Genomic DNA, 23093 nt, shown 5'->3' on the forward strand with positions numbered 1-23093 from the left:
GCCCATAAAAAATGGTGTTAAAATATCACTGAAAGCAGCTGAAGAAACAATAGAAGAAGAAAATCATGGCTACTTCATAACTACTTGCATTATGAAAGCTTATGAAATGTCTGATCCAGTGAAAATAAGAGAATCTAACACAGCTTTCTTCTCATAATTCAGTTACTTCTAAAAGTACATTGAGGAGGGCACTTGTGGGGATGAGCACTGGGTGTTTTATGTAAGTGATGAATCATGGGAATCTACCCCTAAAACCAAGAGCACACTGTATGTACAGTGTGTTAGCCAACTTGAAAACAACTTATATTAAAAAAATAAATAAAAGTGAAGCAAAGGACAAGTTCTTCAGAGTGTTTTCCCCAAGGCTTGACAGGAATTCTGGATAAAGAATAAAAAAGCTCATAAACTTGGTGATATGAATTCACCATTTGAAGATGGAGAGACATTTATTCCTTCTGGTATAAGTTTTACTCCTGGAGAGGATTTTTGTATTTAAATAAAGAAGCAGGATGTCACAATGAGAGGAGATGGATTGAGAAGCATGACAGAGCAACGGGACATCAAGAAAAAAAAGAACTGAATTGAATGAGAACATTACTCGATAATGTATATATAGCTGTGATGCAAGGGTAAAACAATTTTTTTTAAAAGAAAAAGAAAAAGCCAAGAAAGGAGCAGAGAAGAAAGCACAAGCAGAAGGAAAACAGAAGGAGCCCAAAACTGAGGAAAAACAAAGATGGGCTGAAGCAGAAGCTGCTTGGAGAGCTCAGGAGAAAGGAGAGGAGGTTATTGGCAAAGAAGGGAAGGATACCCAGGGGGGAAAAAGCCATTAAAAGGGAAAGGCAAAAACTTCATAATTCATGGAAGACCTAGAATCACTTTTCTGATCATGAGATGGAGCAGGTTAGAGGGAAGGAAGAAGTGGAAAAACCTTGAGATAGGTTCCAACTAGCAAGCTTATGTATTTAAATGAAACGCATCAGGGGCGCCTGGGTGGCGCAGTCGGTTAAGCGTCCGACTTCAGCCAGGTCACGATCTCGCGGTCCGTGAGTTCGAGCCCCGCGTCAGGCTCTGGGCTGATGGCTCAGAGCCTGGAGCCTGTTTCCGATTCTGTGTCTCCCTCTCTCTCTGCCCCTCCCCCGTTCATGCTCTGTCTCTCTCTGTCCCAAAAATAAAATAAAAAACGTTGAAAAAAAATTAAAAAAAAAACGCATCAGCATCTACAAAAGAAATAGGAATGGCTTCTCTGGTAAAACCGATGGTAGAAGCAAAAGAGCAAATTACAAAGGAGAAGGAGGAAGCTAAGGCCTTGTATGTGGCAAGCATCTAGGAATGTAGACAAATCAACTGTCGAAGGTGGAAATGGCAGTAAAAACCGGTCAGAAGAGAAGTGACCTGCAATTACTAATGAAAGCTGTGAACTTCTTCCTTGCTGGAACAAATTCAAGATGGGAAATTGTGTGTGTGTGCGTGTTGGGGGGTGGGTGGAGTTCCCCAAACCAACAAGCGATTCTTGGACACCAGCTGGGTGTCCTACAGTTTAACTCCATTTTGACGTGTCTACCCAGACATAGCATCACATCCCACAGGTTAAAGCCCACAAGAGTGGGGCTTCATATGCCAGTAGCAAGTCCAGGTTGTCAACTGGCTGTAGATTGGAGGTTCCAATGACACTCCCCACCTTGAGTTTCAGTAATTTGCTAGAGTGGTTCACAGAACTCAGAGAAACATTTTACTTGCTAGATTACTGGTTTATTATAGAAGGATATAACTCAGGAACAGGCAGATGGAAGAGGTACACAGGGCAAGGTATGGGGAAAGGGCTTAGAGCTTCCCTTCCCTCTTGGAGTCTACCACTGTCTTCAGATCTCCATGTGTTCACCAACTGGAACCCCCTCCTTTTGTCTTTTTGTTTTTTTGTGTTTTTTTTTTAAATAGTAAAATGTTTTTATTTTTTTTTCAATATATGAAATTTATTGTCAAATTGGTTTCCATACAACACCCAGTGCTCATCCCAAAAGGTGCCCTCCTCAATACCCATCACCCACCCTCCCCTCCCTCCCACCCCCCATCAACCCTCAGTTTGTTCTCAGTTTTTAACAGTCTCTTATGCTTTGGTTGTTTTTTTTTATGGAGGTTTCATTGCATTATATAGGCATGACTGATCCACTCCTTGGCCATTGGTGATTGATTCAACTTGCAGCCCTCCCCCCTCCCCGGAATTGGGGGTAAGACATTCCTGGTTCATTCCCCTGGCAACCAGCCCCCACCCTTAGTGCTTCCAGAAGTCACTTCATGATGTAAACCCAGTTGTGGTGGAAAGGGACTTGTATGAATAACAAAACACCCATTTCACCTTTATGTCTCGAAAGCAATTTCAAGAACCGAGGACAAGAGACCAAATCTTATAACAAAAATACTCCCACTGTTCTTGTAATTTGTGAAATTGCAAGGTTTTTGGGAGATGTGATCCAGGAACCATGGATGAAGACCAAATATATATGAGAAATGTATTTTGGTCACCTGAATGACCAAATCTGTGTATTTCTTATAAATCACAGTAGCATAGGAAGCTGTTGCCAATTACATGAACACATACTCTTTTTATGGAGTTGGTAAAAAAAGAGTCTCCAAAATCATGACCTGCATCAAAAAGACAGCACACCACAGGGAGTCATGCCTCAAGATGACAGTACACACCTTTGGAACAATTTGAAAGTCCATGCACAGATTTCACCTTTTGGACAACAGAAGAACAGAAGCTTTTGCAACAAGCTTTGAAAACATATCTAATACCCCTGAAAAATAGGGAAAAGATAGCAGAAGCAGTGCCTCGCAAGACAGAAGAAAAACAACCTGAAATAATATAAGGGACTTGTTGAGACAGTAAAAGCAGAGGAAGACGCTCAAGGGTACTGAATACAAGTACAGCTATGACATGACCTGATGATAATCTTTGTTGTGTGTGCATTCAGAAAATCAAACAGAAAATATTGTACAAAAAAAGATCTGATAGAACTCATCTAATAAGTCACCTGGGCTGGACATTTTCTTTATAGGAAGATTTAAAAATTATTTTATTTTTTTACAACTCAAGTTTTAAAATTGTGGTAAAATACACAGAACATAAAATGGACCATTTTAACCATTTTGAGGTATATGGGTCAATGGCATTAAGTACATCCCCAATATTGTGCATCCATCAGGACCATCCATTTCCGGAACTTTTGCATCATCCCAAACTGAAACTGTATCCGCTGAACAATAACTCCCCCATCTGTCCCCTCCACAAGCCCTGGTAACCTGTATTCTCTTTTCTGTCTCTATGAATTTGCCTATGCTAGGTATCTCATTTAAGTGGAACTATACACTATTTGTCCTTTTGTGCCTGGCTTATTTCATTTAGCATGACATTTTCAAGTTCTGTCATTTGTGGCGGTGTGTCAGAATATCAGTCCTTTTTATGGCTAACGTAAGTTAATGTTCCATTGTATGGATATACTCCGTTTTTTTAAATCCATTCATGTGTTGATAGACATCTGTATTGCTACCAACCATTTTTCCATTGTGAGTAATTCTGCTGCGAACATTGGTGTGCAATTATCTGTTTGAGTCTTTGCTTCCAATTCTTTTGGGTAATACTTAGAACTGGAATTGCTAGGCCATATGGTAATTTTATGTTTAACTTTTTGAGGAACCATCAAGCTGTTTTCCACAGTGGTTACACTATCTAACATTGCCTTCAGCAATGCGGGAGGGTTCCCCTTTCTCCACATCCTTGCCAATGCTTGTTATTGTCTATTTTGTTGACAATAGCTATCCTAATGGGTATGAAGTAGTATCTCATTGTGGTTTTGATTTGCATTTCTCTAATGGCTAGCTATAGTTGAGCATCTTTTTATGTGCTTATTGGCCATTTATATATCTTCTTTGGAGAAGTGTCTATTCAAATCCTTTTACCTCCTTTGTCCAACATGAAGAGATTGATTGGTGAAGGGGAAGTAATATAAAGTAATTGCTCTTAGATGGTATATTCCATGAGGGTTAGAGGTCTTATCAGTATTCCCAGCATCTCAAGGAGTTCCTAACACATGGTACGCACTGATAAACTTATTGGGTGAATGAAAAATAATCAGTGACCTTGAAAGGAGCAGTTATGTTTTTTTGGGGATTGAGATAGAAGAGGCAAGATGTGTCATAGTTAGAAGTATAATATCACTTATTCATAAATCTGAATGTTTATAGCAGTCACCCAGGAAGTTGTTAAACATATAGATTCCTGAGTCTCAGTCACAGAAATTCTGATTTAGTGACTGTGGTAGACAGAATAATGACCCCCCAAAGATGTCTATGTCCTAATCCCCAGAACATGTGAATCTATTATATGGCAAGGTGTGGGGGGACTAAGGTTACAGATGGAATTAGGGTTACTAATCAGCTGACTTTTGGACAGGGAGATTATCCTGGATTATGCAAGTGGGCCCAATATAATGGCAAGAGGCCTTGTTTGCAAGGAGGGAGATGGAAGAGCCAGAACCAGAGAGATGGCATTATGATAAAAATTGGACTGGCTATGGGTGCCTTTGGAAAAGGTTGTTTTTTTTTGTAATTTAACTTTATTTTTTAAAATTTACATCCAAATTAGTTAGCATATAGTGAAGCAATGATTTCAGGAGTAGATTCCTTAATGCCCCTTACCCATTTAGCCCATGCCCCCTCCCACAACTGCTCCAATAACCCTCAGTTCTCCATATTTATGAGTCTCTTCTGTTTTGTCCCCCTCCCTGTTTTTATATTATTTTTGTTTCCCTTCCCTTATGTCCATCTGTTTTTCTCTTAAAGTCTTCATATGAGTGAAGTCATATGATTTTTGTCTTTCTCTGACTAATTTCACTTAGTATCATACTCTACAGTTCCATCCACATAGTTGCAAATGGCAAGATTTCATTCTTTTTGATTGCCGAGTAATACTCCATTGTATATATATACCACATTTTCTTTATCCATTCACCCATCGATGGACATTTGGGCTCTTTCCATACTTGGCCTATTGTTGATAGTGCTGCTATAAACATGGGGGTGCATGTGTCCCTTTGAAACAGCACACCTGAATCCCTTGGATAAATGCCTAGTAGTGCAATTGCTGGGTCATAGGGTAGTTCTATTTTTAGTTTTTTGGGAAAGTTTGACATTATTATTATTATTTTTTAATGTTTATTTTTGAGAGAGAGAGAGAGAGAGAGAGAGAGGGAGGGAACAAATGGGGGAGAGGCAGAGAGAGAGAGGAAGACGCCGAATCCAAAGCAGGCTGCAGGCTCTGAGCTGTCAGCACAGAGCCCGACGCAGGGCTCAAACCCACAGACCATGAGATTATGACCTGAGCTGAGTGGGCGCTTAACTGACTGAGCCACCCAGGCACCCCAACATTATATTTTTTTAATTGGTTTGGTTTTTTTGGGAATGTTAGTGTGATGTGACAAAGAATTCCTACTGGACCCTAGGGACCACATCCTCTTTTATATTTAAAAAGGTTCACCAGCCTGGTTGAACTGGCCAGTGCGGTAGTTAAAGTCAAATACCACTAGGATTTCAGCAATGCACTCATCAAAGTTTTTAGGATCTCCTTGTAGAGAAACGGTGGCTGGATGATAAGTTAGTTTTGCAGAGTTTTAATGTTTTACATACCTGTATGAAAAGAATGTTGATGAACAATAGATACTAACAGATAGATAGATGAGTGATAAATAGAATTGAGAGATAATTTCTGCCCTCCCAGGAGTTCTAACTAGCCATGGGAATGTACAAACAGTGTATGGCACACTCTGATGACAGGAAATAAGGGAAACAGTGCAAATGAAGAAAGTGAAAGTACGTTGTAAATTAAAAGAAACTATTTTCACAATCCCAGGCTTTTCAATAGGTAGGCGGAGAACTTGAATTTTAATGGTAACAGCAACAGCTCCTGTTGAGGGGCTGATGCCATCAGCACCGTGTGAGGACAGATTCTTGAATTTCTGACTCCTGAACAAACTCTCATCATACCTTCTTTTAATTTTCTCATAGGATTGCATTTTCCTATTCAAGGAATATCAGACATCTTTTCATAAGACAAGGAAACAGATTTTAGAGTCCTCAGGAGAAAAATCTTTTGAGGTTTCAGAAATGTATATATTTGGAAAATTTGAAGCTTTCTGCAAAAGGCTGGAGAAGGTAATCATTATGCAGTCACTTCACCTACCCCCCACCTCCCCGCCCCAACCCTTTCTGGTTATTTCATACTTTATGGAGCACTACTGGGAATTACTGACCTGGATCTCTTGTCTCACTATTGATATGAATCATCTCCTATTACTTACAGATTACTTACAGATCACATTTTGATATAACTTATTTTTCATTCCTGATGACGGCAAAGCTATTGCACACTTTCACCTCTCTCAAGACCTCAATTCTACCTCTATTTGTAGACCTTGACCTTAGAAAACTCTGTGTCTAATGATTGTATTAGGCTGAGGAAAAGTGTGTGGTGAAATACCTACAATACCTGGCAGAACCCAGTAGTTGTATAATATCTGGATGTATAGACACATCCTTCTAGACCAGTTAAAAATGGGGTATAGTTAAACACTATGTGGGTGATGCCTTTGCTGGGCAGACACGAGTCAAACACTTCTGCACCTTTGATTTATGTATTAGCACTAGCTGGGGAGGAGTGGTATTTTTTCAGGGGGTATAGGGAAGCCAATACCAGAGGCTTCTTGGACTCAGCTTTTGAAACGTTTATAAAGATCTCATGTAGATATCCTTTCCCCCCCCCACCAGTTTGCCAACTCCCTATGTCCTGGTAATGCTTCGGATTCTGTTCATCATTTTTTGGAAATCAGTGAGGGCATTACACAGCTTGAAGGGCATCTCCTGGACATGTCTGGACGCCTAGTTTTCATTTGTAACCTCCTGATCCAGCCAGGATAGGAAAGTATGGATGATGTAGAGAACCAAGTTATCGAGTAGAGTCCTTAATACATATTTGTGTGGGGCTGGTTTTTTTAGCAGCTTTATTGAGATATAATTCACATACAGTACAATTCACCCACTCAAAGTGTACAAGTCAGTATTTTCTAATATATTCACAGGGTTGTGCAACCATTACCAAATATAATTTTAAAATATTTTTGTTTCCTCTAAAAGAAACCCTGCCCATTACCTGACACACCCTATTTTCCTCTCTACCTACCGCTAAGCAACCACTAATCTACTTTCTGTTTCTATAGATTTGCCTATTCTGGAAATTTCATATAAATGAAATCATATAATATGTGGTCTTTTGTGAGTGGCTTCTTTCACTTACAATAATGTTTTCAAGGTTCATCCATGTTGTAGCATTGTATTTTATTGCTGAATAATATAGCATTGTATGGTTGCTACATTTAATTTACTCATTAGTTGATGGACATTTGGGTTGTTTTCACTTTTTGGCTATTACAAATAATCCTGCTGTGAACACTTGTGTACATGTTTTTGTGTGGATATATGTTGTTGTTTCTCTTGAGTGTATACATAGAATTGGAATTTCTGGGCCACACGGTAACTTTTTGAGAAACTGCCAAGGTATTTTTCAAAACAGCTATATCACTTCACATTTTCATCAGCAATGTATGAGGGTTTTGATTTCTCTACATCCTTGTCAACCTTATTATTGTCTACCTTTTTGAATTTAGACAAACTAGAGGCTGTGAAGTAATATCTGTTTCATTGTGGTTTTCACTTGCATTTTGCTGAAGACTAATGATGTTGGAACATCTTTTAATTCGCTTATTTATAATTTTTCTTTGGAGAAATTTATATTCAAATCCTTTGCACATTTTTAATTTGTTTTTTTGTATTTTGATTGCTGAGTTGTAAGAGTTCTTTATGTATTCTGGGTATAGGTCCCTTATCAGTTATTATTTGCAAATATTTTCTCCCAATTTGTGAGTTATTGTTTCACTTTCTTGATGGTGTCCTTTGAAGCACCATAGTTGTTCATTTTGATAAAGTAAAATTTATGAAATGTATTTGTTGTTGTTGTTTGTGATTTTGGAACCATAGGTAGGAAACTATTATATGAAGATGTTTGTGAACAATAGAGATTTCTTTACCCTTAGTTTTTCTAGGAGCTAGGACCCCTGTCAACTTGGGTATAATTCTATACTTGGTAGAGTTTCAGGGCTAGGCCTTAATGATTAGCCTATTAGCAGTAAAGATCTTTGGTGGCAGGTCTAATGCTGGGCTTAATGGGCATCCATTCATGAAGTAGCAGCCCAAATATTCCTGATGCTGAAGGGAGTGGGCGGTAATGGCCAGCTGCACTAGCTCCTTACCCTACTCTACCTCTAGAGAAGCTGTGCCTCTAATCTTAAGGACACAATTTCATGCCACAAGGGCTCAGCACCAGAGCTAATGCCACCCGCCCCCCCCCCCCACCTCCCCTGCCCAGAGACCTCACCTAAAGTGCATCCTGATTGCTAGGTTATCCCAATACCCCTGTACTAAGAATGCCTTAGATGATTGGCATTGCTCCCATGTGTGACTGGTGGATATTGGTATCCAGATTTGCAAAGCTGGGGCTATAAAACTTACCCTGAAGTGTGGCAGGGTTTTGCATGTTTTTCCAGAGGTGATTGGTTACTGAGTTGCCTGGATGGGCTTCCCCTGATGAGTGGGGCACAGTAGCAACCACTGTTGGGCTACCTCTCTGAACTCTAAAATAGTAGAAGAGGGGAGTCAGAAAGGCAAGCTAAATCAGAGCCTATTAGGGAAAACTGAGATTCAGATGTCAGGATGAACAAGTACCAAAGTCACAGGACAGACAGGACTGAGGTTGGGGTTGGAGAACTGAGACCTCAGACTTGGGCAGAAATGTTTAAGGAACAAGTGAGGAAAGTTCTAGTGTGTCACTAGGCTGCACCTTCTTTTGGTAGATGGAGACTTGATGGGGCATTAGTGTTAGTCTGTCCTAAGGAGCCAGAACTAAGGAAGTACAGTATCCTTTGCTTCCTTTTCCTCTTCCTGCCATGTAAATTTTGGTGAATGTTGATGTTTCCCAGAGCCCTGTCTTTAGTTTTGTTTGCTTCTCACCCTGAACATTTGTGGGAGAGAAGAGATGGGATGGGAAGCTGGTATTTCTGGGGGTAGATTTAAGGAACTAGAGCTAGTAGGTAGGGTAGGGGGACATTGAGATGAGGCAATCATAGCAAGTTGAGAACTGGGAAAGATGCCAAGGTTGGTGAGCAGAGAAGGGATCACAAGTTGGATGTCAATACTGAGGGGTCAAAAGCTGATAAAGAGTGAGTTGGTGAAAAAGCCAAGAGGAGGACAAACAAGCAGGGGTATGGTCATGGCTGATCACCATGACTGGCTTTCACATTGCTGCTATGTGGTGTTGGGGGTAGGAGACACACTAGCTAAGTTGGAAAGGCCAAGCATGGGACTGACTGCTGTCTCTGCTTTTGGCCCCTCATCCACCCATGGACAAAATGGAGGATGTGTTAGTGACAGGAATTCCATCCTAGTCTCTGGTCCTTGGGGCCAGGTGGCACGGTAAGGGATAGCAGGCAGTCTCAGCAGCCTAGAAGAACACAGCAAGTGGGTAGTTTGAGTTCCTTGGTCTGTTTTTTAAAGTTTGTTTTTGTTTTTTAAGGTACGTGGACTGTATGTGTTGGAGAGCCAGGTATTTCTCATCTTTACATAGAGCATATACAGTGTGTTGCAAATTACAGGGGGCTAGTATTTCCTCCAGGTTTCAGCTGGCTTCTAGGATGACAGTGGTGTTTGGAAGTGCACAGAAATAGTGGTGTAAGAGGTACAGTTGCTCTGAAAATGGTCATCTGGGTTGCCAGGTGGAGGAAATTTATGTCAATTCTGCTGGCTCAGTAGGAGGACCAGTACTGTTGTCTTCATGGTGTGTAGTATTTGGAGGAATCCCCTGAAAACAGGTTTATTTTGTTTGGCCTTGGACCAATGGGTCTGCCCTGGAGAGCTTTGAGCATTATTCTCCAAAGCAGGAATCAAAGTGGGGAATCATTGATGAAGGTTAAATAACTGAGTAGCCTGTAGATGTGAAGGACTGTTGTGTGTTGTTGTTGTTGTTGTTTTGTTTTGGTTAAGTGGTGGTGTTGGTACATCGAGATGGAAGCAGCAATTTGTGCAGTAAAGTTTATTTTGAGGGTTTCCCAAGGCTCTTCAGGGGTCAGAACTGACTGCAGTTGTCTTTAGGCTTCTTGGGACTTCTGTTGCTTGAATGCAGGTGAAAGGGGAAACAGATGTGGATTTCTGCTAGTCTGACATTTCAGAATTGTGGTGAGGGCCAAGAAGAATGGTAAAGGATTTTATTTAATTAATTAATTAATTAATTAATAATTAATTTAAAAATTTGTTTATTTTTGAGAGAGAGAGAGAGACAGAGAGACAGAGAGGTCACAAGCGCCCGGGGAAGGGGCAGGAGGGGGTGGAGGGGTGGGGTTGGGCAGAGAGAGAGGGAGACACAGAATCTGAAGCAGGCTCCAGGCTCCGAGCTGTCAGCACAGAGCCCGACATGGGGCTCACACCCACGAACCATGAGATCATGACCTGAGGCAAAGTCAGACGCTCAACCAACTAAGTCACCCAAGGACTCCAGAATGGTAAAGCTTTTTAATATAGTGATCCAAGCGAAATGATTTTCAGAAAATTCTCAAGAGCAAAAAGATAAAATTATTCAGACATCTGTAAGAGCTTTTACTCAAATTCTTTTCTTTCCCCTCTTGAAAGGCAAAGTGATCAAAATCTGAGAAAGGTAGTAAACTCTCTCTAGACATGATAGAAATAGTCTAAGGGTAGTAATGATTGGTGACAGAGATTTGTCTTCTAGTTTATCTCCTCTGGCTGGTTTTAGGTAAATGATTCTAGGGCCTGTTTATTGTTTTTTTTTTTTTTTAATTTTTATTTATTTTTTAAGAGATTTCATTTTTAAGTAATCTCTACACCCAACATGGGGCTCAAACTCACAACCTGGAGATCCAGAGTTTCATTCTCCCCAACTGAGCTGGCCAGTCACCCCTTGGTTTGTTTCTTAAGTCAATGATTTATTAAGAGCTTATTCTAGGGAAGGGTGCTAATACCCCATTTCTGAAATAACACTTCTCTTTTTAAGATTACAGAAATGATAACGATTGTGCAGACATATTCAGCCTTGAGTAATTCCACCATAGAGGGAATAGATATTATGGCAATAAAATTCAAAAGTATATATCAAGGCGTTAAGAAAAAACAGTATGACATTCTGGATCCAAGAAGGACAGAATTTGATACAGATTTCTCAGAGTTCATGACAAAAATCAATGGTTTAGAGGTTAGTAATTATACGTACTTTTACTTTAGTAAAGCTGAAATGTAATAGTACTAGAATTTATATATCTACTATATAAGTTACTCTTGTGTAATTGATCAAAACTATTTGCCAGTGTGAATAATTTTTTAACCAGTCCACAAAATATTTTCCTCAAAATAAATGAGAAATGAGCATATTCAGTAAAAGATATCAATGAATAACAGAAGCCCAAAAGGCTATTGTAGCTGGGGTTCATGTCTAGTTTGCATCAGAATTTGTATTCCATTGTTACCATTATTGTTATGCCGAGGAGCCCATGTTGATTTTCCTGTCTAAGAGAAGATGTGTCATCCTTATTGTTTGTTTTAAATGTGAAAAGATTTGAGGACAGATTAGGAAGATTGATTGCCCTCCCAGACTTGGCCTTGCACTTTATGGCCACATTCTGTCTTCAGCTTAGAGCACAGCTCTAAAAAAGACCTCATCCTGTTTGTCATAGCTTATGGGGTAGCAGAAGGATGAAGGGTACTTAAAAAAATATGTCTGGTGGGACCACAACAGATTTCTCTCCCACCTTTTGGGCTTACATGACCTCAGTTACTCTCTTATCATAAAAGTACTGTAAACCTAGGCTTAGCCCCAGGGAATGGTCTCTTCTTGCTGTAGAATGTCCTGGAGATACAGAGAGGGACAAGAATATACTCTGTCCACTTCCTGAACCTGAAATTCTTGCCATGATGGTGAAAAAAATTATATATATTTTCCTCATTTATTTTTTAAAGATTCTTTAAAAACTATATTAAGGTAATCTGGGCAATATAAATAAGAATGACCCTAAAATTCTAACAACACCCTTTCTTTTTGGCATAGATTGCCTTTCAGTTTTTGAAAGTTAGACTGTTTGATATTTAAGACATATTTTAGTTATTGTTTATACTGTTTGTCTAGTTGGGCAGGGTGGAGTTTGCTCCCAAAATGCTTTAGGAGTTGCATCTCTATAGCAATGGGAATTTGTGGGTTTTGAAAAAAATTATTGCTTATTTTTATGATTTATTTATTTTTAGTTTTATTAGTTTATTTAGTTTATTTAGCCTTTTAGTTTTGTTGATTGTTTCCTTCGCTGGGCAGAAACTTTTTAGTTTGATGTAGTCCCAATAGTTTTTTTTTGTTTTTATTTCTCTTGCCTCAGGAGACATATCTAGGAAAATATTACTACAACCAATGTCAGAGAGATTATTATTTTTCATCTATGATAAACGTACTCTTTAATCCCCATCATCTATTTCCCCCATCCTCTCACCCACCTCCCCTGTGGTAACCATCAGTTTGTTCGCTATAGTTAAGAGTCTGTTTCTTGGTTTGTCTCTCTGTTTTTTTTTCCTTTACTCATTTGTTATGTTTATTAAATTCCACATATGAGTGGAATCATATGGGTGTTTGTCTTTCTCTGACTGACTTATTTTGCTCAGAATCATACTCTCTAACTCCATTCATGTTGTTGCAAATGGCAAGATTTCACTCTTTTTTATGGCCGAATAATGTTTCATTGTGTATATACCACATCTTCTTTATCCATTCATCTATTGATGGACACTAGGGCTGCTTTCATAGTTTGGCTATTGTAAATAATGCTGTCATAAAGATAGGGGTGAATGTATCTTTTTGGATTAGAGCTTTTGTATTTTGGGGGGTAAATACCCAGTAGTGTGATTACTGGATCATAGGGTAGTAGTATTTTTAATTTTTTAAGGAACCTTCATGAATTTTCTACAATGGCTATACCAATTTGCATTCAGTAACAGTGCAAGATAGTTCTTCTTTCTCCACATCCTGGCCAGCACTTGTTATTTCTTGTGTTTTTGATTTTAGCCATTCTGACAGGTGTGAGGTGATAGCTCATTGTGATTTTGATTTGCATTTTCCTGATGATGTGTGATGTTGAGCATCTTTTCGTGTATCTGTTGGCCATCTAGATGTTTTCTTTGGAGAAATGTTCATGACCTCGGCCCATTTTTTAACTGGATTATTTATTTTTGGATCAGTTCTTCATATATTATGGATACTAACCTTTTATTGGATATGTCATTTTGCAAGTATCTTCTCCTATTCAGTGGATTACCTTTTAGTTTTGTTGATTGTTTCCTTCGCTGGGCAGAAGTTTTTTAGTTTGACGTAGTCCCAATAGTTTACTTTTGTTTTTATTTCCCTTGCCTCAGGAGACATATGTAGAAAAATATTACTACAGCCAATGTCAGAGAGATTATTGCCTGTACTTTCTTCAAGGATTTTTATGGTTTCAGGTCTCACATTTAGGTCTTTAATCCATTTTGAGTTTATTTTTGTGTATGGTGAAAGAAAGTGGCCCATTTTCACCCTACATCCTGCTGTCCAGTTTTCCCAACACCATTTGTTGAAGAGACTGTCATTTTCACATTGTATATTCATTCTCCCTTTGTCAAAGATTAATTGACCTTATACTTGTGGGTTTATTTCTGGGTTTTCTGTTCTATTCCATTGTTCTATGTGTCTATTTTTATGCCAGTACCATATGTTTTCATTACTCCCTCTTTGTAATATAACTTGAAATCTGGAATTGTGATACCTCCAGTTCTTTCTTTTTTAAGATTGCTTTGCCTATTCAGGTTTTTGTTTTTGTTTTTGTTTTTGTGGTTCCATACAAACTTAAAGGTTGTTTGTTCTAGCTCTGTGAAAAATGCTCTTGGTCTTTTGATAGGGATTGAATTAAATTTGGAGATTGCTTTGGGTAGTATAGACATTTTAACAATATTTCTTCTAATTCATGAGCATAGAATGTCTTTCCATTTCTTTGCATAGTCTTCAATTTCTTTCATCAGTGCTTTATAATTTTCAGAGTACAGGTCTTTCACTTCTTTGATTACATTTATTCCTAGATATTTTATTGGTTTTGGTACAATTATAAATGGGATTGTTTTCTTAATTTCACTGTCTGCTACTTCATTATTGGTATACAGGAATGCAGCAGATTTCTGTGCATTGATTTTGTATCTTGCAACTTTACTGAATTTATTTATCAGTTCTAGTATTTGTGTGTGTGTGTGTGTGTGTGTGGAGTTTTTAGAGTTTTCTATATATAGTATCATGTCATCTGCAAATAGTGACAATTTTACTTCTTCCTTACCAATTTGGATGTCTTTTATTTCTTTATGTTGTCTGATTGCTGTGGCTAGGACTTTCAATTCTATGTTGAATTAAAGCGGTGAGAGTGGACTTGTTCCTGACCTTAGGGGTAAAGCTGTCAGTTTTTCACCATTCAGTATGATGTTGTCTGTGTGTTTTTCATATAAGGCCTTAATTATGTTGAGATATGTTCCCTGTAGGCCTACTTTGCAGAGGGTTTCTTACCGTAAATGGATGTAGTACTTTGTCAAATGCTTTTTCTGCATCTATTGGAATGTCACATGGTTTTTATCCTTTTTCTTATTGATGTGTTGTATCACGTCGATTGTTTTGCAAATATTAAACCAAGTTTGCATCCATGAAATTGATCCCATTTGATTGTGGTGAATGATTTTTTAAATATAGCATTGGATTCAGTTTGCTGATATTTTGTTGAGGAAATTGCATCTATATTCACGAGGGATTTGGCCTGTAGTTCTCTCTTTTTTGTATGTGTGGTGTCTTTATCTAGTTTTGGTATCAGGGTGATACTGGCCTCTTAGAGTCATTGGAAGTTTTTCTTCCTTTTGTATTTTTTGGAAAAGTTTGGGAAGAATGGGTATTAACCCTTCTTTATTATTTTTATTTTATTATTTATTTATTTATTATTTTTTTAATATGAAATTTATTGTCAAATTGTATTAACCCTTCTTTAAATGTTTGGTAGAATTCATCTGTGAAGCCATCTGATCCTGGCATTTCTTTGTTGGGAGATTTTTGATTACTGATTGAATTTCATTGCTGGTAATTGGTCTGTTCATATGTTCTTTTTCTTCCTGCTTTAGTTTTGGTAGATTATATGTTTCTAGGAATTTATCCATTTCTTCTAAGTTGTCCAATTTGTTGGCATATAGGTTTTCATAATATTCTGTTACAGTTGTTTGTATTTCTGTGGTGTTGGTTGTTATTTCTCCTCTTTCATTAGTAATTTTTGTTATTTGGATCTTCTCTCTCTCTTTTGTAATTAGTCTTGCTAGAGGTTTATCAATTTTGTTGACCTTTTCAAAGAACCAGCTCCTGGTTTCATTGATCTCTTTGATTGTTTTTTAGTTTCTGTATTATTTATTTCTGCTCTAATCTATATTATTTCCTTCCTTTTTCTGGGTTTGGGTTTTATTTGTTCTTCTTTATCTAGCTCCTTTCACTGCAAAGTTGGTTGTGTATTTGAGATTTTTCTTGCTTCTTGAGGTAGACCTGTGTTGCTGGACTAGATTCCCCTCTTAGGACTACCTTTGGTATATCTTATATTTATATGATTTATTAATAAAGACTATATATTATAAAAGCTTTCCTGTAGCCTTAGATATAAATTTTAGCTTTCAGTAAATTTAGAGGCCATCTTAAATTTTTAATATTTTGGGGGCACCTGGGTGGCTCAGTTGGTTGAATGTCTAACTTTGGCTCAGGTCATGATCTCACAGTTCATGGGTTTGAGCCCCGCATCAGACTCTGTGCTGACAGCCCAGAGCCTAGAGCCTGCTTGGGATTCTGTGTCTCCCTCTCTCTCTGCCCATCCCCTGCTCACACTCTGTCTCTCTCTCTCTTTCTCTCTCTCAAAAAAATAAACATTGAAAAAATTTTAATTTTTAATATTTTCAAATAGGTTTCAATGTTAAAATTTTCTTCCTTTCCCAAATTTTGATTAATAAACACAGCCTATATTAGTAGACCATAACAATTTATAAGTGAGAGTAGTTTGCAAAGGATACTTCAGTTCCATCAGTTGAGTACCAGGAGTTTGGAGTTCATTGCTAGGGATGGTGGGAGTCTTGGAAAAGTACTTTCTTCTTCTTGTTCTTCCTTAATGTCACCAAGAGGATTCTTAGAACAGTATTGTTGGAAAATGACACTTGTTGACCCTGTGGGTCTATATGTCATTACATTGCTCTACCAATATGCTTAGAAATTTAAATGTCCCAAGAAATATGCTTAGTAAGGGACATTCACTCTTATAAATCTCTAGGTCAGTCATATCCCATAAATAATGAGCAGAAAATGCAAACAAACCTCATATGTAATTTTAATTTTTCTAGTAGCCATATGAATAATTGTTAAAAGAAGCAAGTGAAATTAATTTTGATAATACACTTTTCCCAACCCAACAGAATTCAAAATATTACCATTTTAACATGTCACCAAGGTAAAAATCTTTGGGGGGAACCTGGGCGACTCAGTCAGTTGAGTGTCTGACTTCAGCTTAGGACATGATCTCATAGTTCATGAGTTCTGGCCCCATATTGGGCTCATTGCTGTCAGCACAGAGCCCACTTTGGATCTTCCATCCCCCTCTCTCTCTACCATTCCCTCGCTTTTGTTCTCTCTCTCAAAAATGATAAAATCAAAAAAATTTTTAAGATAAAAACCATTGAGATATTTTATATATTTTTTGTGTGTAGGTGTGTTAAGTCTTTAAAATCTAGTGTGTATTTTACTCTCAGAGCACATCTCACTTCCAAGTAGTGACATTTCAAGTGCTCAGGAGCCACATGTGGCCACCATACTGGACAGTGCAATTCTAGATGCTTAGATGGTAGGTATGTTTAAGGCAATTTTGATTCTATAGGAAAATCATTAATTGTTGCTAAACAAAAAGAATCTCTCCCTAATGCCCCAAATCAATTGAATATTAATATTTTCTTTTAGATACAAATACAGGCATTTATGAACAGTACTTTTGGAAAAATCTTGTCTTCTCAGCAGGCCCTTCAGCTTCTTCAAAGGTATTTATAGTGCATTAAGCAGTATAGTTTCTAGGTGGGATAACTTTGTATTTGAAAATACAATTTCAAATAAGATATTTTTGGAAATCTCTCCTCCGTAAACTTTAAGACTTATAAACATTAATCTTTAAATTGCCATTAAATAGATTGGTAAAAATTTGAAATATAGTATGATATTTCTCATTGCATTTTTTGAAGCAGAAAGTCTTCCAATAAGAAAATGAAATTATTTCACATGATTTTTCCTCCAGCTGGGTAATATATCTGAAGTTGATTTCATAGATGTTATTGGAAAGGGAACAAATAATATTTAATTCTGCATACTGCAAGGATTTCTAGAAGTGAAGTTATCAAAGGGTAGCAGATCCTCAAAGTTCTCATTTTTCCTCCGGAGTGCTCCTGCTGCTTCCTTTTCCTCTATTCCTGACAATGGTGCTCTCCTAAAGGGCAGGGCAGCCTGGACTGGATGCCATTTCCTTTGAGTTCAGGGAGGGCTCATGGCTCATGTTAGGGATCCTTCGGGAATGCTCCCCTGAGAGCCAGTGCATCTGGTTTGGGCCCCGCTTTGCTATATAGCTCCACGTCTCTCTAATGTTGGATCATACCAGTGAGACTTTACCTCATGAGACCAGTGAAAGAGTCAAAACAGACAGAAAATGAGTTTGACAAATGGTAATACTGTACAGACAGATGGCAGCACCATTTTCTTTTTGATTTCTCTGTCTCTGTCTCTTTCTGTGTGTCTGTCTTTCTTTTACCCATAGTACACTGGTATTAATTCACTTTCTTATCAGGATGTTATTATCCTAGTATTTCCTGTGCATCACTTAGTCTGAAGGTGGAAGTGATATTTGGCAGACAGATCATTGTTTTGATTATGGCTATTTGGAATTATGTGAGCATTACTGTTGTCAGAGGGATGCTCAGTGTGTTCCCCTCCATCTTTGCTAAGTCAACCCTTGCCCCCCATCTTTTCATTGTCAGTTTAAATGTCCTTTTCTAAGGAAGTCTTTCTTGCCTCGCCAAACTTGGCTGGGTTCCCTTGATATATGCATTCCTGGTCCCCTTGTAATTTAAATGATTTTTTTAAAACATAGCTCTTGACTAAGTCTGCATTTTCCATAAGATAACTGGAGGCTCCAAGAGGGCTGGCTCCACACCTGTCTTGTTCCTCACCGCATCCCAGGACAGTGCATGAGGTCTGGCATGAGTATTTGTCAAATGAGTGAATGAATGGATTTTTAGGATGGCAGCAATTCTTAAGTATGTTTCTCATTGACTTTTTAATTATTCACCCTCACTCACTTTCAGATTCCAGAAGCTGAACATCCCCTGTCTTCAGTTAGAAATAAACCATACCATCGAGCGTATTCTTCAGTATTACGTGGCTGAACTTGAAGCTACAAAGAAGGCAAGGGTCATGTTTATAAACAGAGTGGTACTTTAGTACAAAAAAAAAAAGTATTCTGAAAGCATTGCCCTTATTTTCTGGTGCCAAGCTTTTCAAAATGACCCTTTCACTGCTAAGTACCTCTGATGTTCCCCTCCAAATGTGGGAAGGTGTTGACAGTGTATGTCACTGGACAGCCAGATTTATGTCCCTAAGCTCTTAAGAACAGGGTTTGTTTGTTTGTTTGTTTTTGTAACAGCATTTATGTGTGTGTTGAAAAGCCCATTTAAGTTAATATTTCTGTGCAGAGAAATTTGGGCTCTGGAGAATATTGTGACAGATATAATGTAGCTTATTGCTCCCTTATTTGAATATCTCCTTAAAATTTGGGATAAAATACAGAAAAAAATATACATGTAATGGGAAATAAGGGTTTAGAGAGAATTAAATGTCATCTATTGGAAACATCGTAGTTTCTGAGCCACAGATGATCTCTAAATAGAGTGCATTTACATATTTATTGACTAGCTCCTATACATAAAACATGTGAGTGCAAATGTATTGAATATCTTTTGCCTTTTCCATTGTATTGAATTGTAAACATCAATACCGTATCTTTAATTCCAGCTTTATCATTCTCAAAAAGATGACCCGCCTCTTGCTCGCAACATGCCCCCTATAGCAGGCAAAATACTTTGGGTGAGGCAGCTCTATCGCCGGATAAGTGAGCCCATCAACTATTTCTTCGTAAGCCAATAATTCCATTTATAGTATGAGGATTACAGTAGTTTTAATAGAAGATGTATATTTTATCCGATAACGTTTGTGTCCAATAAAGTCGTGTGAGCTAACTAATTCTTCCACTGGCAAAAAAAATTTAGTTTATAAATATGCCTGAGGGTGACCAGGCCAATTCCTTCATGTTTAGTAGATAAGCTCACTTAATTGCAGTTAATCTCTAAGGGGGAGAATCTTATAACTTTATGGCTTTTAGTAATAAAAGATACTTTATCAAGGCTTTTAAAGAGTCATTGTTTTGAAAATAATAAAAGTACAAGCATAATCCTGAAGCTTACTTCTCTGTGTGGACAGATATGTCACTGACATATATAAGTGGAAGTGAAGACAGTCTTAGTATATTCCTTTTTAAAAAATATTTTTAATGTTTATTTTTGAGAGAGAGAGAGACACACACACACACACACAGAGCGTGAGTGGGGGAGGAGCAGAGAGAGAGAGAGAGAGAGAGAGGCACACAATTTCGAAGCAGGCTCCAGGCTCTGAAGTGTCAGTACAGAGCCTGATGTGGGACTCAAACCCACGAACCGCGAGATCATGACCTGAGCCGAAGTCAGATGCTTAACCGACTGAGCCACCCAGGTGCCCCAGAGACACTATTCCTGAATAAGGAATTGAGATCTAGAGCAAAGTATAATGGAGTATATGCATTCTCTGTGTCCTTAAGATTATTATATTTCTGAAAAATCCCAGGATACTCTTAGGCCATGTTGTCATTTTGAAATTGCCAGTTTGTCTTGTCTTTGTTTTTTGTGTGGTTTGGTTTGGTTTTGTAAAGAGACAGAGTAACAACGCAGAGTTGGCTTGCCTCGGGTGGCATCTTATGCCTAAATACAGAAGGAAATAACTACCAAAAATAGTCTTGCAGTAATTTTAGTATTTAAGCATTTTTGGATATTAAAATTTTTATTGTTGCTGTTTGACTGCTATCATTTATTTTACTGTTCTATTTGTAAAAATATTAAAACGCTGGCCTTAGAGAAGAGGCCAGGACGGGGACTCCATTGATGATTGACTCTGCAGTGAGATTGCTGTGTTTTTGACATCTGTGAGTCAAAAAATAAGGCTTTCAGTTTTTATGTAAAGAAATTTGGTTTTTGTTCTTTGATATACAGTTACTTTTTTTTTGGTGCTGGAATTTGGGGATTTTCCCTGATATTCACAGCTCAAGGAAAATCACTCCATTGTATCTTGTCCAGAAAATTGGGAAGGGAATAGAGAATTGAAAGCAGAGGCTCTCAGCCTGGCTGGCTGTAAGGCTAGATAGACCTCTCTTTCTTCTTAAATCCTTTATTTCCTTTTCTAGTTTTCCCTTTCTGCTGGTAATGTTTCTCTACTTCCATCTTTAGTTTGTATGGCTTTCCTCACCTCTATTTTACTCTGAAGCAAAATCTAAGTTGCTAACATAATTAATTATTTGATGACATTTTAAGTACCAACAGCTTTATGATTTGGATACAAAACAACCAACAATCTTTTAATTATAAATCTTTTTTTCCCCTTAAAAAAACAGAAAAACTCAGAAATTTTGTCAAGTGCAGAAGGTAAAGCTGTCATTCGTCAGTATAACAAAATTTCCTATGTTCTGGTGGAATTCGAGGTGGTCTATCACACAGCCTGGGTCAGAGAAATCTCGCAGTTACAGTATGGTGTGTATAAGACTATGCAGTGACACTAAGGAGGGGGTGTTAGGTGATTTTGAATGAATTCATGGTTCTGGAGAATTTTTACATCCCTTTAATGCAACATTATGATGGTCATATTTAGCTTTGGGAATGATACAATTATGTCTTTTTAAAATACAATTGTTTCTTTACAGTTACTAAATAATATTCTGATTTAATAAGCAACAGTTGCCATCACCTTAAAGTTGATATACTTAGGTTGTGACTTCACACTAAGAAACAGTATTTAAAAGTAAATATCGAGACTCTTCATAGATAGTTCTCCATAGATTTAGGGAAGTTTTCATCTTCAATTTTATCATGTTGTAGATTCAAATCTCAGTCCCAATCAGGGGAGAAAGAATTGCACTTTGCTGGTCTTCCTTCCTTCCTTCCTTCCTTCCCTCTTTCCCTTCCTTCCTTCCCTCCCCCTCCCTCCATCTTTCCCTTCCTTCCCTCCCTCCTTTCCTCCCCCCTCCCTCTTTCCCTCCCTCCCTTCCTTCCTTCCCTCCCTCCCCCCTCCCTCCCTCTTTTCCTTCCTTCCTTCCTTCCTTCCTTCCTTCCCTCTCCTACCTTCTCCTTCCCTCCCTCCTTTTTTCCTCCCTCACTTCCTTTCTTTTTCTATAACGGAATTTTACTTCACTTTGAGCTCCAGTAGATTCACAGTATTAGGGCTATGTCTAGGTACCTCTGAGAGGTGCCAAGGCATTGGGCAGAATTCACTGTGAAGCAGAGGAGGGCTGATTTCAAGCCATCATCCGTCCATGCGGGCATGATCTGGGGTGTTGTTGCTGTGTGGGCTCAATTGTCGGGCGGTCCAGGTTCCTGCTTTGTCCCATCTTAGCCTTCAGCTTTATCCATAACCTTGATGGAACCCTGACTGTAGTCCCTGATAGAAAGGTCTCTCCTTCCATACCAGGATCTCCACCCCAGCAGGGTATACAGAATTGCAGGCACAGGAAGCACAAATCCTGCAGTTGGGTCCCTGGGAGTGATGGTACGAGGGGCTGCTCTTTTCCTGCCTCTTGGTTCCTGACCTATATATTTTAGCTATTGAAGACACATCACCATTACAAGCTATTGATTCATTCATGCCTGTGTCCTGGAGGACGGGGCCCCAACTCTGCAGGCTGTCTTCCCCACCTGGCCCCTCAGTTTAGCTTTTAATAAGCCACTTGTATCAGGCCAACTGTTTCTGGGTAATGAATACAGTAGGACCCTATGGATCCTAATGAGAGGCAGCTAAGAACAACACTCTCAAAGGAGCCTTAAGAGAAACTTAAAATTCACATTCTGGAAAAGGGCAGAAGAGAATTGTTAACTGAAGAATGGAGCATGTTCTATTTTGCTTGTATAATACCATACCCTTTTCTACTTTTCTTTTTCCCGGTGGTTTTTCCTCTTATTGGCACATGCTCAAAAACAAGTTCACCACTTACCAGTTCCATAAAGCTCCTTGTTCCCCCAGCAGAAAATAACGTCTTCCTACTCCAGAGTCCTCTATTTGCTTTATCTGCTGTTCTTTCTCATGACACTTACTGCTTTATGGATCTGTCTTATCTCCCCTACACATTCGAAGGGTACTCTCTATGTCTGTTTCATCCTTGTAACCTTTAAATAACAGTGATAGCTGACACTTATATAGTTCTTACCATGTGCCAGGCTTTGTCAAAGCACTTTACATATGCAGCTTCCTTTTAAGCCTCATGGCGACCCTATGAGGAACTATAATTATCCTCATTTTATAGAAGAGGAAACTGAGGTACTGGGAGATTAAGCCCCTTGCACAAGATTATCACACAGCTAGGAAATGGCAAAGCTGGGATTTAAATCTGCCTTTTCCTATGAAATGGAAATAAATTGTGAAGTGGAAATAAATTGTTCTGCAAAGCTTCTTGTTGTATTGATGTGGCTATATTTAACAATATAGGAACTCAGAATAATAATTGGGGATCTGGTGTTGGCCTCTTTTAGAT

The 23093-nt window shown here is 38.4% G+C and overlaps 1 protein-coding gene across 1 annotated transcript in view; it reads left to right on the forward strand.

Moving 5' to 3' along the window:
- Positions 1–23093, forward strand: part of DNAH8 (dynein axonemal heavy chain 8) — a 327851-nt gene that overhangs the window by 46187 nt on the left and 258571 nt on the right. Inside the window, exons 12-17 of the mRNA XM_043591305.1 lie at positions 6064–6210; positions 11171–11368; positions 17189–17265; positions 18577–18676; positions 19283–19402; positions 20967–21102. Coding sequence (XP_043447240.1) covers positions 6064–6210; positions 11171–11368; positions 17189–17265; positions 18577–18676; positions 19283–19402; positions 20967–21102 — 778 coding nt within the window. The remainder of the gene's footprint in view (positions 1–6063; positions 6211–11170; positions 11369–17188; positions 17266–18576; positions 18677–19282; positions 19403–20966; positions 21103–23093) is intronic.

Source organism: Prionailurus bengalensis, chromosome B2 (assembly GCF_016509475.1).
Source record: "Prionailurus bengalensis isolate Pbe53 chromosome B2, Fcat_Pben_1.1_paternal_pri, whole genome shotgun sequence".
Lineage (NCBI taxonomy): Eukaryota > Metazoa > Chordata > Mammalia > Carnivora > Felidae > Prionailurus > Prionailurus bengalensis.